We start from the raw sequence: 17505 nt of genomic DNA on the forward strand, positions 1-17505 counted from the left end.
CTTTTTTTACCTTTTTCATATTTTATTCCTGTATGCTGTGTACCCTTGTAGTTTATGGTAATTATCTTGATGTTATTTATCATTTTGAAAGACATTTTGCTGATGAACTATTTAAATTTATGTTATTAGTCAACGGTATTGTCAATAGTGAAAAAGGAATATCATTGTTAATTTGCGCATCTAGTTTAAACAGTTAATGAATTTTACCCAAAAAAGCGTCGACGTGAAGTGTCAAAAAAATGTAAATTCAATGTGAAGTTATAAAACATTTATCTTAATTAATTCGTTAGTGCCTGTATGAAATTTCACGGTGATAATGCAGGTAATTCTTTCCGCGTTATAATTTAATATACAGCGTGTACTGGTGTTGTTTTCATAAAGTTTTAAATTTTGACGAATCAAATATTACATGAATATTTTTCTGCACAAACTTGTTAATCTTATTAACGTTTCTTTGGAAATTCTAAGACTGAGAATTTGATTAAAATTTAAGAACTGCTTTGATTTTGCGACATTTCAAAGATTAGATGTTTCAAGGAGAGATAAGAAAGGAAGGTGCTGGACACTGAATTTTGTAATTTAAATTGGAGCGGCAAAACTGTCATTAAGTACTCCGATCATTCGGTGCAGCATACCATCTAATAACGGAAATCTGCGCGTCATACATGATTTGTGTTGTAAGTTATTTGCCGCATCATGTCCATCTCATTTCATTATTTGCATCTATCTTGGTTATTATCATTAATGGTTGTGATCCTTGAAATTTGCAAACAATAACAAATGATAGATACTTCTGATCTGTATACATAGGATAAAAATAGATCAATCTCAGCGGAATGAATGAAATGCAATTCATTATTGTCTGTCAAGACTTTTGCAAGCATTATTCATCACAAACATTACTGAGGATAAATAAGAATTATAAATATCGAGAAAGAGAAGTTCAGAGGTTCAAAGTTTAAGCGATGGGATGAACTTTATATCATTTATGCTAACAAAATTTTTTAATCAGAGATTATATTTTTAGAAAAAGTATGTATATGCATGAAACTAAATTTGTAGTGGGTATAGTTTGAATAATCTTTGATGCGAAATGCATTATTTCTTATAGACCAGAAAAATTTAAAACCGAAGTAGGGGATATCAGATAGAATTTTCAATTACTACTAGTAGATTTAAATAACTAAACGAAAAACGGTTTTTATATCATATAAACATCGGTTTTTTATCCGAGAATCTCGGAAATTTTCTCTAAAGAGATTTTAATACGCACTACAGTTTAGAATCTTACAGTAGCTAATACTGATATAAAATTGATTCGGAAATCGTATAGGTGACAGAAAGTGTTTAATTATTGAATTTGCATTTAGTATCCCAAGGAAAGCATAGGTATAGTTGCTATGGTAATTCGTTTCATAATCCTGAAAGATGGAAAAAGGAAAAATGGATTAGTTTGTGTCCTTTATAACTTTGGTCAAAATGCCTTTTGCACCAATAAAGGATGGCCAATTTACAAGTACAATTTATGGAATGGTTCGTTTTGATAATTTTGGAAGAGAATAATTAAGTGAATCTAATCTAAGCACTTTTTCTTCAAAGATTTTGGCATTTTCTTGAAATGGATGATTCCAAGGTAAATATGCTAAATTTCTAAACTGAAACATCTGATAGTTTATCCAAATCATCCTTTTATTTCATTAACATGTACTAAGATCAAATGATATGACTAGTTCATTTGATTGTTATTTAATAATTGGAATTAAAAAGTTTTTATTAATTTTTGTATTCCTTGTTTTTTGAGAAATAACCAAAGGTGCGGATGGATATTGCATGATATGATACACATAAGCAAAAAACAATTTACCTTTTCTTATTGTACGTTGAAAGTGGTACATTACAAATTAATTAATGATACATAGCAATAAGCTTATAGGATTGAAAATTCTGCAAAATTGTATATTACAATCATAGAAGTCAGATGACTCAAAAGATGATGAGAAGTATGACAGTTTAACCAAAGTTAAGCATTCAAATAATGCTGAAATTAGAGCTCTGTTGAAATTAAGATAATAGATTGAGTTTCATCGTTCCTAGAAATAATTTAATTAAGAAATGGAATTCTCTAGATACACGAATGGCTTCAGTTCAGTTGTCGGGAGATAAAAAAGAAACAAACTAATGGAATGAAACTTTTTCCTGTTTAATTAAACGCTATTAATTAATGATTAAAATTTATGGTTTGTAGATCAAAGAAGGCCGACATGACAATGCAATTCGATCACTTCAATATGAATTGCAACGAGCGCCAAATGTAATTCTTAATCAGTTTGAACAATTTTCCTCTCTTTCTTATCATCGGCTGATAAGAATCGAATTAAATATAAGGAGCAGTCTTTTTCGGCAGACGAGAATTCCTTTTCTGTCAAATTGGAGCAAACTGAATTACGTGATACTTTGCATGATGAAAACTTTTTATGAAGAGAAAGAGAGCAAAAAAGAGAGGGAGAGAAATTATTTTTCTCAAAATATTAGCATAATTATAACGATGAAAAAAAGAAAAAAAAAGTTAGGGAATGAATATCTTGTGATCATACTGGAAATATTTGTTATTCAGGAAATAGAAAAAGTAATTCATAAAATTTACATAATTTAAACTTTTAAAAAATATATGGTTTTAGAGTCGAGCGGCACTGTCGTTACTCGGCTATTGCTATTTCTATCTGCAACAATTCGCAGAAGCGGCGGAATGTTACGAAAAACTTGTGCAATTATATTCAACCTATCCGGAATATAAACTTTATTGGGCTCAGTCTCTCTACAATGCTTTCATGTTTCCGGAAGCTACTGCTGTTGTTTCACAAGTGAACCATTTTCAAAAAGTGCTAATTAGATTTAGCATTTTCAAAGAAAACAAACAAATTTAAAAAATGAAATAATTAAAATTATGCATGAAACCCATGGAACAGTTTTAAGATTGATGATTCACAACTTGCTGGACAAGTTCTAAAATTGGAATCGGCAATTAAATATCGTGAAGAAGATATCGCAAATGCTCGAATGCTCGTTGAAAAATATGAAGTAGATGATCCGGACGGTGATATCAATCTAGCATGCCTTGAATATAAGGTTAGCCAGTGAAATAGAGTAACAAGTATTGGATGGGAAAGAACATATTATGCTTTCAGTTGTCAATTATGTTTCAGGAAGGAAATTACGAAAAGGCTCTTGAACGCTTCACAACTGCTACACATCTTCATGGTTATCAGGTTATTAAAATGTTGCAAAATTCAATTAATCATTTGCTCTTATTACTTTGAAAGGATTTATTGTCATCATTTCCAAAAGATTTTTCAGCCATGTTTGGCTTATTCAATAGCTTTATGCCATTATCAAATGTATAATTACTCGGAGGCATTAAAATTTATTGCTGATATCATTGATCGAGGAGTACAAGATCATCCAGGTAAATTTCTTCTTGAAAGGAGAAATTTCGAGAAAAAAGAAGAAAAAAAGAAGTTATTCTTGATTATCAGAAGTTTGATTGAGCAGAACTGTCAATTGGTATGGCAACGGAAGGTATGGATGTAAGTTCAGTTGGCAATACACGTCTTCTACACGAAACATCTTTGATCGAAGCGTGCAATTTAAAAGCAGCAATTGAATACAATCTGAAGAATTGTAAATTTTAATTTCATATTCTAAAAATTGTCAGTTATTCAGTACTAAAAATTATTTCGAAAATTTGAAATTTAATGGCTTAAACAAAGTTAAAAATCATTCACTGGAATGTGCACGTTTCATTCCATTTTTCAATTATCCAATATTTTGATAGTATCGGCAGCTTCTGAAGCGCTAACAGATATGCCACCAAGGCTGGAAGAAGAACTTGATCCGGTTACTTTACATAACCAAGCCTTAATTAATATGGATATCAATCCATCCGATGGCAAGTTCTTTCAATATCATTTTGAAATGTCAATCTTTCCATTGCATTCAGTTAATTAATCCTTCTGATCATTTGATAAGTTTCAGAACTTAATTTCGTTGATTTCATATTAAAACAAAAATTTTCCCACAAACGTATACTTCGTGACTACTTGCTTGCAGGTTTTGCAAAATTACAGTACCTCTTGAGCCAAAATCCATTCCCACCGGAGACATTCAGCAATTTGCTTCTTCTCTACTGTAAATATGAGGTGACATCATATTTTTCCGGTCAAAAGATATATGAAAAGGAAGCAATTGCCGGTGTTAGTTACCGGTGATCAGAACTTCTATCCAGTTATGAAAGAAAACTGATTAATCATTTTCAGTACTACGATTTAGCAGCTGATGTTCTGGCTGAAAATGCTCATTTAACAAACAAATATCTTACACAGGTAATTGATACGACAAATTTCATTATTACCAAAAATTCATATATTCATTTTGTAAAATTACTGTTATCATTGTTTCATAGTATTTGTATGATTATCTTGACGCAGTAATTACGCAACAAACAGCGCCAATGGATGCGTACAACAAGTTTGAAGCAATTGGTAATGAACAAATTAATGAATTGCGCAAATTGGCTAAACGCATAAATGTACGATTTTATTTTATAAAAAAGAAAAAAAATCATTATTAATGGAATTATTCAAAAAGAGAAAAATTAAAAATATATAAAGTAATGTTTTGCACCAATTTCAATTTTCTATCATAATTGAGACTCTTGGCTGGCTTCATGACAAGTTATATGTAACCATTCTTAGCTTCATGGCAAGTCATATGTATCCATTCCTGGCTTCATGACAAGTCATATGTATCCATTCTTGGCTTCATGACAAGTCATATGTATCCATTCTTATTCGAAATCAACAAACAAACGTAAATTTTTTTTTTTTTAGAGGAATTTTCTTCGATCTTTAAGTATCCATTTGACAGTAAGGATAATTCCTTAAATTGTAATAATTCAGGAAATTCGTCAAGAAAACGATGAGCTAAATGTTCAGAAAGTTGTCAAAGCATATGATGACACAATGGCTAAGTAAGTATTATTTTGATTTTTACTGTTATAGCATAAATATGAAGTTCTAGATTACCATTCCATCAACAGTATTGTCATTATGGGATGAATAGAATCAAACATACGAGACATTCTCAACAAAGCTTATAATGCAAATTATTAGAGAGAACGATGATCTCACTTTTAACATCTTAACTTTCTCCGAAATGTTTGCAGCATATCGTTGCAATTCTCTTTTGATATCGTACTAAATATGAATATTATTGATTGGATTGCATATGAAATTATAACATATAAGTTAGGAATCATTTGGAATTAATTTGAATTTTTAATACCTTATATAATAGTTTTACAAGTGGAAAGAAAAAGATTAACTTTTCAATTTTATTTTTCTATTTCTTGATATTCGTAATTGAATTTAAATTAAAAGCAGATATATGCCAGTGTTGATGTCGCAGGCTAAAATTTATTGGGATATGAATGATTACTCACAGGTCGAAAAAATTTTTCGAAAATCAGTGGAATTTTGTAGCGAAAATGATATTTGGAAATTAAATGTAGCGCATACATTGTTCATGCAGGTATCAAACTGTTGTCATCATTTAGCCAAGATTACTTCATTATCATACTATTCAGCCAAGGTTGTTTGCGTATTATTGCATGGCAAGGATTTCAATGGCACCTATTCAATTAAATAGTAAAATTTGATCATTTTTCTTTTCCAGGGAAATAAATTCAAGGAGGCAGCGGGATTTTACGAGCCAAATGTAAAGAAGAATTTTGATAATGTACGCTCTATTCATTAATAATATTCCATTTATTTCAACAGTTATCAGTGATTCATTGAATGATAATTCATTAATTAACTTAACGTCAATGATTCATTCATTTCTTATTTCAGATGCTTAATATAACAGCAATAATTCTGGCAAATCTCAGTGTTTGCTACATTATGACTAATCAAAATGAAGAGGTTAATGTTTCGATAAAAAGTTAAATTTCATTAATTGTAATTGAGTAAAGGATGAAATAAATTTTTAATAGATTTTATTTTCTTGAAGGCTGAAGAATTGATGAAGAAAGTTGAGAATGAAGAGGAAGCAACTGCAGCAACTTCAAATAAGACCAAATCTTTTCATTTATGTATTATAAATCTCGTTATTGGTACACTTTATTGTTCAAAAGTATGCTTAAGTTTCAATTTAAGAAATTTAAACTTTTGAAAAATGCATTATCATATGAAATTTAATTTAGGGTAATTATGAATTCGGCATTTCACGAGTGATCAAAGCTATGGAACCATATGATAAGAAACTTGGTACAGATACGTGGTTTTACTGTAAACGTTGTATGATTTCACTCATCGAAAATTTGGCAAAACATATAATCAACATAAGAGATTCTGTGCTACAAGAATGTCTTCAGTTTTTAGAACAATGTGAAAGTTAGTTTATAACAAAATTTCGTTTGGGAAAAGAATTGAAATTTCAAATTCGATGCAACATTGATTAGCGTCGTTTAGCTTTGCTGAAAGGACCGTTTCAAGTCGTTTAATTTTAAAGCTAATCATTTACAATATCTGTTAGAATGAATACATCCTCCATTCCTTTACCTTCAATGAATCTATAAATTTAATCAAGCCCAATTTACACTTTTTGCTAGGTGTAGATTAGGTTCGATTAAATTTACAGTTGATTAAAAAAAAATCATAGATTAAATCTAGTAGCCAAAGTTATTTTACCTTAATTGAAACTTTAAATTTGATTAAATTCAATTAACTACTTTTTGCTAAGACTAAACCGACAATATTTAATCGAATAACTTGCTGAATATTTTATTTCAGTCCACGGAAAGGATGTACCAACAACAGTAGCTGGTCCATTGATGATGGATGAATTGGAAGCTAAGAATGCAAAAAATACGGTAACTTATGAGGCTCGACTATTAAGAGCATTGCTATTAGAGGTAATGAATAACTGAAACAGATCAAAAATCAAATGAAATTGATATAATAAATGAATGATTTCTTGTTTTTGGTTTATTGAAGTGTTAATAAATGAAAGAAATCATTTCCTGTTCAAGCATTTCCATCATTCTCTCTCTCATTTCCCTACAGTTTTTAACCTCAATCCGTACAATCATCGGTTGGATCCGGAAATGACAACAATCCCTTTCCGTTCTTTTACCCTTTCTCTTCTGCATCTCTCTCCCACTTGTTCCATTCACTATTGCGTGGAACTTGTCACTATCAGGTCAGCAAGAGCGTTAATACCCATCCGATCCGGGAAAGCTTGAGTCATTGCTTAATCCAGGAATGCTTATAGTCGCATTCATTATCGTTCGGACGCGTTATTCCTCTTTCACTTTTCGTCTATTCACACTTCTGTCAAGCTATGCACGTTGTTTCAGACGTAAATCAATGGTAAGGACGTGGAATAGTGACGTGTCACAGCAATGTCATATGTTGCGACGTCATGCAAAAAGTGCTTGTGTCAGAAAATTTTCCTCTTGGAACGCTGATAGTTACTCACGATTCAAATTACCGCCTTATGGCAGTAAGCCAAGCAATTCACGTGCACCTGCCATGTCTAGACGACCTCTGGAATGCGCGTGGGAGGGTCGTTGATAGGCGGGCGGGCGGGCGGGCGGGCAGGCGGGTGAGTGCATTTATGTGCGTTCGCTTTATATGCCGAAGTTGATATTTCTCCCATCTTACTACTACTTGCGGTTCCACGTATTCATACCATTGTTCATTTCACGTGTGCTTACGTAACTTTTTTCATGTCCATGCTGCAATTGGATATGTGGATCTCTATGTTAACTTTGTCATACGCATGTGTCACCTCATCTCTCCACAGATAAATGTTATTTCATTGCCGTTTACACGTCCCAAATACATTTTAAACACACGTGACTTATCACTCTGTAATAATGTGACTTCCATCTGTATGGTCTGTGGTGTCGTTGAATTAATATACTTAGTTCTATCTAATGATCCCTTTTTTCAGGCGCTAATGGATAAAGACTTTAAATCAGGCGCCGTTGTGTGGGCTAAAATGAAAGGATTCCCACCATGGCCAGCAATGGTGAGTTTGTTTGCAGAAGTATTAAATTAAGAAGATTTGGTTGGTTTCATTGAAAGATCATTGTTTTAATGATTGCTTTAAATGATGGAAATTAACCATAAATGAGTGATTGTTGCAGATAATGCAACCATCAGAGAAAATGGAAGGTATACCCGCTGGTCGTTATTCAGTACTCTTCTATGGTACGCATGAAACAGCAATAATGAAGAAAAGTGATTTATTTGATTACCATGCTTATCGTAATGAATATGAGGTACAGCGGAAGATTAAGGTAACTCCTCAAAGTTTTGCACTTTCATTTTTGTTTCAGATATCCGTAATTATTCATCCTAGGTCTTCCTTTAAAAAAAACAAGAAAAAAAATTAAGTAAATTTGAGTTGTATGGCACTAATCAGTTTTCTGTTTTTCAAGGGATTTGCCGAAGCTTTGCAAGAAGCACGCGAAGCTGCTGGTTGCATGGAATCCAGTTTGGCGACACCAAAGACTTCTGAAGTATGTTTATCTGCTGCCGTCGAAAAATCTCCAGGATTATGTGACGCTAATTCTTTATCAGGTTTCACTTTTTTCCTTTTAGAAGTTGACAGACGACTGATTTTCATTTTATCTTTTGTCATATACAATACTAATGATGTCGAAATTTAGGAGTAATTGAATCAATATTTCGCTTAAAATCTGGTAGTCCTGCGGCAAGATATCAGTTTTAATCACTAGAGAGTTTAAATAGGCTAGGATATCTTTTTAGGCACCAGAGTTAGCGGTGGAAATAGATGTCGGAGGAAATCGAGTCGATCCGATACCAGTGAGAGCCTATTGGAAAATCTTTTATCAAGTCCAACCACATCATCCCCTCTTCCAACCAGAATGCGGACGCCATCTCTTTCGCCAAGTAATCTCCTGTGGTAGATATTTATAAAGCACTGGGATTGGTTATTTCTGAACTGCTGGATTATGTTAGATAAAAACTACATTAAAAATTTATTCCATTTCAGTTAAAGACAACACTGAAATAAGAAGTGAACGGAGGCGTCTGGGAAGCTTTACGTCCATCTCAAGTCGTAATAAAACGAACTCATTTTCCCAGTCATTTGATATAGACTTGGGCGAAGTAAATTTTTACCTTCTTGTATTATATTAATTTAATGGATCACGTACTGCAGAATACTAAGTCATAAGATGGATCAAATTTCACATCCATCATTACTTGTTCGTTAACATTTGCTTTCTAGGATCCGATGTTGCCGATTTTAAGTGAAGGTACTTGTAATTTTCTTCTCGATGGGATTGGTGCAGACATTGATGAAATTTCAAGATCATCAATGAAAAGTGGCATTAAGTGTCCCAAGTCCGTTATTGGTGATTATTTATCATCTGGGAAACTACGTGAACGCTTCAACAGCGTATCTTCAGGACGCACAAGGTTCACTGGAATTCGTAATGCTATCATATCCCATGATAATATTTTCTGAATTAAGCATTTACTTTCGTTCACTTTTTCCTGCTCCTTATAAAAAAAAATAGAACATTTTACAGAATTATATATTTCATTGTCATATTTTTCTTTCTTTTTTCTGTTAATAATTTCATATGCTATGAAATCTTTTCAGTTGAATTTTTTTCAGATTATGTTCGGGTATGTCAGATGGTTTCGATGATTTGTTCGGATCATCACCGCTCTTCAGCCCTACAGACCCACTATCATCGTTGTCATTTAACGATATTTTGGGCGCATCTGATGATCACCCTTTAGCAGGTTTTGATGAACAGAATTTTGAATTCCACCAACAGAATCCTGTCCAGAAGAACTGCTCAAGCTGTGGTTACCATTGCATTCTATATGGTCTTAAGTGGAGGTTTGTCTTTGCTGCAGTTAAAAAAAGACCTATAGAGTTTTACTTAAAAGTTTCGAACTTTTTATAACTAATTCTCCAGATGTGGAAATACGAATTGCTTGAAATGGAACGAAATTTATGAACCGTCAATTTCTGAAATGAGTAACCAATTACCTAGTTTTGTAGTAAGTGTCTTTTTTATTCTTTCATGTTTTCCAAAAATTCATATAAATCTTAATGCATGCATTCTTTTCTCAAAATCCTTCTCTGATATCCCTTGCATATGTTCTTGGTGCACGCATTGCTTTGGGTCAATTTAGTTATATTTAGTTTTTTTCTTTTCAGAAAGAGAATCCTGACGATGTTAAAACTGATCTTATAACATTGAATGTTTCCCCAAGTGCTAAGCTACATGATAGCACTTTAGACAGTATTCATGACCCGATCATTTCAAATATTATACCTGATTGCTTACCACCAGATTCATTCTCTAATATTTTTGCGCAAACATCACTGCCATCTGTAACAAAAGTTGAAAACGAATCCAATCAAGTTCAAGGATATTCCCAGTGTACTGCGCAGAAAGGTGTTTTTTCAACTTCAGTACAGTCTTCACTTTCTTCTCAGAGTCAGAATGGGCCAATTCCAAACAGTCAGAATGTTGCTTCCAGGAGAACTGGGAGTGGGCGTCCCAAATTTTAGTAAGTTATTTTTCAGATTGTTTCATGCATGACTAAAAATTTTTTCTCGTGAAATTTGCTATTAAAATTGTTCGGATTTTTATTAAATTTTTTGATTCTTCTTTTGCAAATTCAATGATCTATTGAGATGATGGTGAACAAAAATTTTTCGAGACTTATTACAATTCTAGAACGATTTTTAGTTCTTTCTTCATTATCTTATCAAATTAAAAAAAGTTTTGGGAAAACTGTTCCGGTCCAGTAGTCGATTTTTTTTACATTTTCGGTTCACTTTTTTTTACAGCAAAGTGGAAAAAACGCCTTTAGTTGCGGAAGATGGTTGCAGACACTGTTTTCACTGCAACGGACAAGTAAGGCCACAGATGTGTGGCGGCAACAGACACAGGTAATTTTTTGTGACGGCCATTGATGGTTTTTGTTTATGGCAACGTCGACATTTTCGTAGTAGCAAATTTGAAATGCTTTAGGCTGTGTTCTTATTTCAAAAGATAAGTAGAATTGCTGACAGGCAAAAGATATAGTTAATTTAAGATAAATCAGTTATTGTATCACTTCCATCTCTGAAATTCTTTGATTTTAGATGTTATTTTCAAATCTTTTGTTTTTTTTCCTTTTTTTTAGATGGCGTTGCGTTGATAAGAAGTGTCGTAAATGGTATGGTTGGGTCAGGAGTCATGAAGAGATACCTAAGGTATTAGATTTAGGAATTTCAAATTTGGTTCATTTCGTACAGATAATATAAATTATTTGTTCTTTATTTTTAGGATTTGGGCAAGAAAGGAAGATGGAAAGACCTTATCAAAATCCGAAGGAAATCACCATCAGTTAGTGAAACTGAAGGCGAACAGGTTATTTTAAGGCATTTAAATCCATTTTCCGAATTTCAACCCGATTAAGCCCACAAAATTTCATGAGTGTAGTACTGTGTGTATTATAGTACGAAATCAGTGGACTTTTCTTTTTTAGCATAAAATTCCATTTCAGATGAAATATACTCATGTGCTTCATTATTTTCAGAGTGAGTCAATTAGAAAGACTGCGAGGAAAAATACGAGGCAATCAGGTATTTATATTATGTGAACTTAATTCTTTTATTTCAGTAATGAGGTGTTTTTGCTTCGTGAAAGGAAACAAGTATTGATGGGAAACGCAAGTGCAGTTAAAATCGTGCAGAAACTTATTGCCGATTTCTTAGTTTATCAGGATTTTTTTTCTAGTTTGGGGATTCTGAAATTATTTAGGTAATCGTACTCGGTCCTCGGGGGTTGTGCAGTTGAGGAGTTGTATGGAACGGCGAGTACGATGGTGGACAAATGAAAAAAGGGAAAGTGGACTGTCTCCAGAGAGAGAATTCCCAGGTGATCCGCTAGATGCAGCCGCCGTGTGCATTACAGTATCGAAATCGATGACTTCAGCTGCTAGCACACGGTATTCCATAATTTACCAAATACCAGAAATATGATAGGATTTGTATTCTCGTATTTCATTTTTTTATCAAAGTTTTCTCACCCTTGCATTTTGGAAATTCAAGTAATGATTAACTGTTTTTGTGAAATGGATGAATGATCTGTTGAAATAGTTTTTGTTTTAATTTAACATGTAGGACCGATGAACCGGGTACAGTGGATGGATCGTTGGATTTGTTAATGGATACGCTATTCAGCTTATTGGCGCCACTCTTAGCGCTAACGAAGCAGGTGCCTAGTGTTTTGGATCGAGAAACAGAAAAGAAACTTTGGGAAGCATGTGCTATGCATACACCAAGATTTGCATAGCTGAAATTCCTAGTTTTTTCGAAGTTGTTAAAGTTAGTCAGTTTTCTAATTTTGGTTAATAATACATAGGCTTGATGTTGGAATGTTGCACCCGCCTACATTTTTTAAATGCAGAAGCTCATCGTAGCTGTGGAATCAGTGTATTATAGTAGCTTAAGAAATCATAGAAATCTAAAAGATTGTAGTACTCCAAATACCTAGCATTCTACTTGGCTATACTGTCGCATAATGATCAGATAGAGAGTGAATAACATCATTTCGTCGTTCTTTTCAAATATCTATAATACTTGCAAAAGCTATCAAGCCATTTGTGGGACCACATCTTTAGAGCTGTTTCTTCGTGTCATATTTGGTTATTATCCAGTTCGAGGTAGTTAAACTTCCAAGAGTTAGATTTTCATAGGGTTCTTGTTGACGATGTTTATTCGTTATTGTTTTATTCAGTATTACAATTTGGGACAGGAGCTCATTGTGCTAGTCTTTTTTGTCGCATTTAAGGCTATGACTTTTCTTAAAATTCCGGAATGATGTTTTGAAGGAAATGGTTTTTTTTGTACAAGTATCACAAGATTATTGAGCTTCAAGACTTTTTATAACAGGACTTGAACTATCCATGTCTTAAGTGGAATGGGGACTTTGATTTTACCGTCAAATTTCCAATCATGTGTTTGCAAAGAAAAGCATTATAAAAATGCCAAAATTCGTTGGAAATTTTTGCCCATACTTTTCGCTTTAGTTTTATGTCCCTAATGTATGCAGCTGAAAGTCACATGCGCGTTGTTTGTTTTTGTTCTTTTTTTTCAGTTCTCAGTTGTATTTCCATAAAATTTATAATTTTGCAGCTCGTGGTAAATCTCGGTAACGGTGCTTTCTGTCCGTCGTTGTATTTACCATTATTTTCAGATTTCATTCTACCACTGTTGTTGGATTTATTGATGAAGTAAAGAGTGAGAAAATTTTTCAAAAAAGTCCGTATATACACAAATAAGCTGAATTAATGATAATAGTATACGTGTGGTAGGGAAATCCATAAATTTATGTAAATCTCATGCAAACTAGATTAACGCATGCTTTAGGAGAGAACTATTCACTGAAGTATTTAATACTGAAATATTTACGAAGATGCGAAAGTTAGGGAGAGACATCACAGTATGGTTGTGTGGTATACGGTAGCAAATGATATCTTCACATGTCACATGAAACTGCTGAAGTTCTTTCCGTATCTTCCTAAGGAAACCACGAATGACATGTAAAGCTTGCAATTTCCATGGAGAAAGATTGCTTTAAGAAAGCGAAAATCTAGCAAGGAAGAGAAGGAAATCACGAAAGGATTTATAAGAAATTGATCACCAATGGGACATGACATCATGCCTGGTGTCATCGCTCAACTTACAACTGCTTCAACATTCAGTCTCTTGAGAACCACTGTAATCAATCAGTTCTAGTTATTTTTGTCATCCATTAGACGGGATAATTAAATGCAAAGAATCGACAAGTGCAATTAAAATGATTTAACTGGAACTAAATTTGAAACAACACAGCATGAGGGTCGGGCTTTGAAGCATCAGTTGTGTTGCCTAGAATTGCTGCTATAAATAATTTTGTCGCTTCAAAAAGTGTTACTGAATAACCTATTCCTAATTTACAGCTACATCTACGCCAAAGATCGATAAATGATTAAGTGAGGGAAAGTCATTTATGCGAAAAATGTGTATAGATCAGTATTGTATCAGTCAGTCCAACGATTTCAATATTATGTCATTTTTCTAAATTTTTTTTTACAAATAGTTATACAGACAAAATAAGTCATTCACCTTATTTGGTAAAGAAATATGCAATGAGAATGAGGATGAGAATGAGAGTAAAGAAAAATAAGAGTAGGAAAATTCTCTTTTGTCTTGCCCTTTGTTGATATATAACAGCTCGTTGTACTGCTGTTGCACCCTGAAAACACATAGAGACTAGTTCTTTTTTTTTTTTTTTTCATATAAAACACACGCAGCAAAAAGCATATCCTTATATCCTTCCAAACCTAACAAAAATTCTACAGTTCCATCAAAAATAATATTTCGGATCATCCTGATTACGGAACTCCCCCACATTGAAATATTAAAATACTTCAAATTTTACACAACGAAAATACTGCACCTGTTGCACTTGCATGGATGCGTGTTCCACATTTGCTTCAATACTATCCATAATTTCACCTTGATCATGTACAATTCTCGCTAGATCTTTCATTACCTGTGTCACGTCACTGATGTCCTGATCAAGTTGTCTCATTGCCTGGATATATAAATTATAAGCAAATTAGTAAATTTAGCACTGTTCTCTAATCGCTTTATGCGCTTTATGCACTCTTTCTTATTTTAAAATATTTAAATGGGAACAAATTATTTGCACATTCTTTACGAATACCATGCAAAACCTCTGGAACAAAAAAGTATTTGTGTAATAAGCTAAAAAGAATTTTTAAATAGGAGACTTTTCAAATTTAAAAAGGTCAATCTGAAATCAGTAAAAAAAGCTTTGTCAAGCGGCTACTTTCCTCACGTAATTTTTTACTGAATTTTGAACAGTTAAAAACCAGCTCTAGCGTTTCTGATAATTTTATAGGTCATAAAGTTTGCTTATATCGTGCAATAAAGTAATAAAATCAAATTAATTAAACCGTACAGCAACAGACGCAGCACACCTCCCATTTCATCTGCAAATTTATAAACGAGACAAAGCCGATCATCCCAAAGCAAGTTCATAATGCTTCCTTTGAAATTATGAGATCGTATTTGTAAGAAACAAAAAAGACTACTATATTAGGGGAATCAAACCTTCTTAAAGTTAATCAAAGAAAGCTAAATTATAACATAAATTAAAATACTAAGAAAAAAGCTGTGAAAGTGACCTCACTCCTTTCTCTAATTTCCATGAGATGCTGCTGATGCTGAATCTGGAGTTGCTGCCGTTCCTGTTGCTCGTCATCATTTACTTGTTCTATCTATAATTAAAGTAAGCGTCGATCAACAACAAATAAAATTCTTTCAAAAGTAACAAAAGCAAAGACCTCTGTTGTTCTCGATGGATTCCGAGAAATCGAAATTTATGTGTATAGGAGAAAATGATTATACCAGGAGAATCAAATTTTTCGAATGGATTCCACTTTTACAAACTTTATGTTTTGTTAAAGCTATTGTAAATATCCTTGTCTCCTTGGAACGAGATAAATAAATCTTTCTCTTTCCTTCACTTGTATCATTTCATCATCCTTTAAAATGTAGCATTTCAATGCTAAAATCTAGCAGTTAAGTGTGTTTCCGTAGTTGTTGATGACTAACTTGCTGATTCTGAGCAATGTTAAGAAGCAGCAATTAAATACATTTTCACACTTACCTGATGGCTAACTTGCTGATCCTGAGCAGCTACTGCTTTCATTGATTCCTTTTCTTTCGCAACTGCATTCCTTTGGGCTACTTGCAAACGATTTAAAACACCAATTAAATCACCCATAAGTCTTTCACGATGCACTTTCATCGTCGATGCATACCTCTAAAAAGTGAGAATATTGGATAAATAAACATTAAGAAAAAACTTGGATGGATAACAAATTTACTTTATTGGTGAAGCAAGAATTCTATAATTATAAAATTAGTGACAGATAAACCTGATCGTTTGATAATTCCACCAAACGTTTCATCAATGTGTTCGTTTCTTTGCTCAATGTATTGGCTGATGATGTTACTTCCGCTACCTGATCGCGCAAATTTTCGCCATCATCACTGCTACCTATTTTTCCACCTAACACTTCCAATTGTTGCACTGAAATTTGACTGAAGAATAATCTGAATGATATGAAATTCAATTTCAAAATATTTCTGCCTAAAATTATACTGATATTAAATTCAGATCCCTTTTATAAATTAATTTACCATTCGCCCGATTTCTTAAGTTTATAAAAATTAAGTGGAAAAAGACACATTAACTTACAGAAGATATCTTTGTTACTAGCTTCATGAGATAATCATGCTAGGCCTACAATCTTTATCAAGATGTTATTGGAAAACACACATTTAAGTTGAATTTTGTAACGTTAAAGCAGTAAGGATGTCCTAAAGTTCAACAACAATCATCTTAACAGCAGCAGCTAAAGAATGAATTCTCTTGAGATCTCATCATTTCATATGCGTGAGGGAAACATTACTTTCTACCGACGATGAAAAACACAGAATGAATAATGCATATATAAAAGCAATGCCGAATTAAACAAATGTATAATGGCATATCGTCATGTGATAAATGCAGAAAGTGAATTAGTTTGCGTATGGTATGTTATATTTAGGAATAATATTTCTGAAATGATAACAGTAGAAAGATATTCAAGAAGAACAAAAAACAGACCATATTGGCTCAGTCGTTGGATATTACTTGCAATTGTTGATACCAATGTACTCCCTTCAACAGTGCCTGAATTCATCGTCTCTTTCCTGAAAATGAAAGGAAAATACGAAGTTAGATGAAACTATAATATAAAGACACACACTAACAAATAACTATAAAACAATGCATAACTTCGGAAATACATGGAATGAAAATAATTTACAAACAATTGAACAGCACCTGTCTGTCAAACTGAATTTAATGATAATTCAAATAGATAATTTCAAAAGAATAAGAGAATGTACGAAAAAAATGTTATAAAATTTGATGAAAATAGTTTAGAGGAAAAATGCATATGTTTTCCAGATATAATTCATGAAGGATCACTTTATCAGTTTATCCCGCAGTGCTGATTACTGTTTCATAAATATCGGTTTAGCTCTAGTTACTTCACATCACATCATTCTACAGTACACTTCTCACATTATATGCCAGAGACCATTCTCCCAAAAATATATCAAGTAATAATTGAGGAATAATAATTAGCGTACCTAATGTAGAAGCTCTCACTACAGTAGATACAACATTATTATTACTAAAAGTAAAGTAATAACTTTAAAACGACCACCTTTATTGTTGACCTCCTCTACAGTCACTTATTTAGAAATGCTTTCTGCAATATTTTAGTGTTTCAATTAGCAACAAATTCATTAGCCGACTTGCTCAACAGTTCGAAA

The 17505-nt window shown here is 32.8% G+C and overlaps 3 protein-coding genes across 3 annotated transcripts; 2 read left to right on the plus strand and 1 right to left on the minus strand.

Moving 5' to 3' along the window:
• Nucleotides 1-1479: 1479 nt before the first annotated feature.
• LOAG_00536 (hypothetical protein) lies at nucleotides 1480-6990 on the plus strand (the record flags this gene model as incomplete). Its single annotated transcript, XM_003136076.2, has 18 exons — nucleotides 1480-1533; nucleotides 2246-2311; nucleotides 2679-2861; nucleotides 2974-3126; nucleotides 3204-3266; nucleotides 3355-3463; nucleotides 3550-3678; nucleotides 3833-3946; nucleotides 4108-4196; nucleotides 4314-4379; nucleotides 4460-4585; nucleotides 4956-5026; nucleotides 5439-5586; nucleotides 5731-5793; nucleotides 5907-5978; nucleotides 6067-6189; nucleotides 6260-6449; nucleotides 6849-6990. 18 exons carry the CDS (start codon nucleotides 1480-1482, stop codon nucleotides 6983-6985), a joined length of 1956 nt encoding a protein of 651 aa, XP_003136124.1. The 3' UTR covers nucleotides 6986-6990.
• Nucleotides 6991-8007: 1017 nt separating this feature from the next.
• On the plus strand, nucleotides 8008-12622 carry LOAG_00537 (PWWP domain-containing protein). The gene is made up of 15 exons (XM_003136077.2): nucleotides 8008-8091; nucleotides 8210-8362; nucleotides 8504-8645; nucleotides 8835-8978; nucleotides 9082-9197; nucleotides 9319-9509; nucleotides 9712-9942; nucleotides 10022-10106; nucleotides 10267-10622; nucleotides 10906-11007; nucleotides 11244-11313; nucleotides 11387-11470; nucleotides 11640-11685; nucleotides 11864-12050; nucleotides 12226-12622. Exons 1-15 carry the CDS (start codon nucleotides 8020-8022, stop codon nucleotides 12395-12397), a joined length of 2151 nt encoding a protein of 716 aa, XP_003136125.1. The 5' UTR covers nucleotides 8008-8019; the 3' UTR covers nucleotides 12398-12622.
• Nucleotides 12623-13468: 846 nt separating this feature from the next.
• LOAG_00538 (hypothetical protein) lies at nucleotides 13469-16883 on the minus strand. The gene is made up of 6 exons (XM_020445466.1): nucleotides 16790-16883; nucleotides 16056-16210; nucleotides 15785-15940; nucleotides 15300-15392; nucleotides 14546-14683; nucleotides 13469-14341 (listed from the first exon to the last, which is right to left on the minus strand). The coding sequence occupies exons 1-6, from the start codon at nucleotides 16863-16865 to the stop codon at nucleotides 14213-14215; spliced, it is 747 nt and encodes a 248-aa protein (XP_020304078.1). The 5' UTR covers nucleotides 16866-16883; the 3' UTR covers nucleotides 13469-14212.
• Nucleotides 16884-17505: the final 622 nt, after the last annotated feature.

This window comes from Loa loa (genome assembly GCF_000183805.2).
Source record: "Loa loa unplaced genomic scaffold supercont3.65, whole genome shotgun sequence".
Lineage (NCBI taxonomy): Eukaryota > Metazoa > Nematoda > Chromadorea > Rhabditida > Onchocercidae > Loa > Loa loa.

What these genes read in the sequence shown, in the direction of transcription:
- LOAG_00537 (XM_003136077.2), top strand. Translation starts at nt 8,020, where the DNA reads ATGGATAAAGACTTTAAATCAGGCGCCGTTGTGTGGGCTAAAATGAAA. An exon ending in TGTGGCGGCAACAGACACAG is followed by an intron (nt 11,008 to 11,243) that starts GTAATTTTTTGT and finishes CCTTTTTTTTAG; the next exon opens with ATGGCGTTGCGTTGATAAGA. An exon ending in GAAAAATACGAGGCAATCAG is followed by an intron (nt 11,686 to 11,863) that starts GTATTTATATTA and finishes GAAATTATTTAG; the next exon opens with GTAATCGTACTCGGTCCTCG.
- LOAG_00538 (XM_020445466.1), bottom strand. Translation starts at nt 16,865, where the DNA reads ATGAATTCAGGCACTGTTGAAGGGAGTACATTGGTATCAACAATTGCA. An exon ending in AAATTAGAGAAAGGAGTGAG is followed by an intron (nt 14,684 to 15,299) that starts GTCACTTTCACA and finishes TTATATATCCAG; the next exon opens with GCAATGAGACAACTTGATCA. An exon ending in CATCCATGCAAGTGCAACAG is followed by an intron (nt 14,342 to 14,545) that starts GTGCAGTATTTT and finishes ATGTGTTTTCAG; the next exon opens with GGTGCAACAGCAGTACAACG.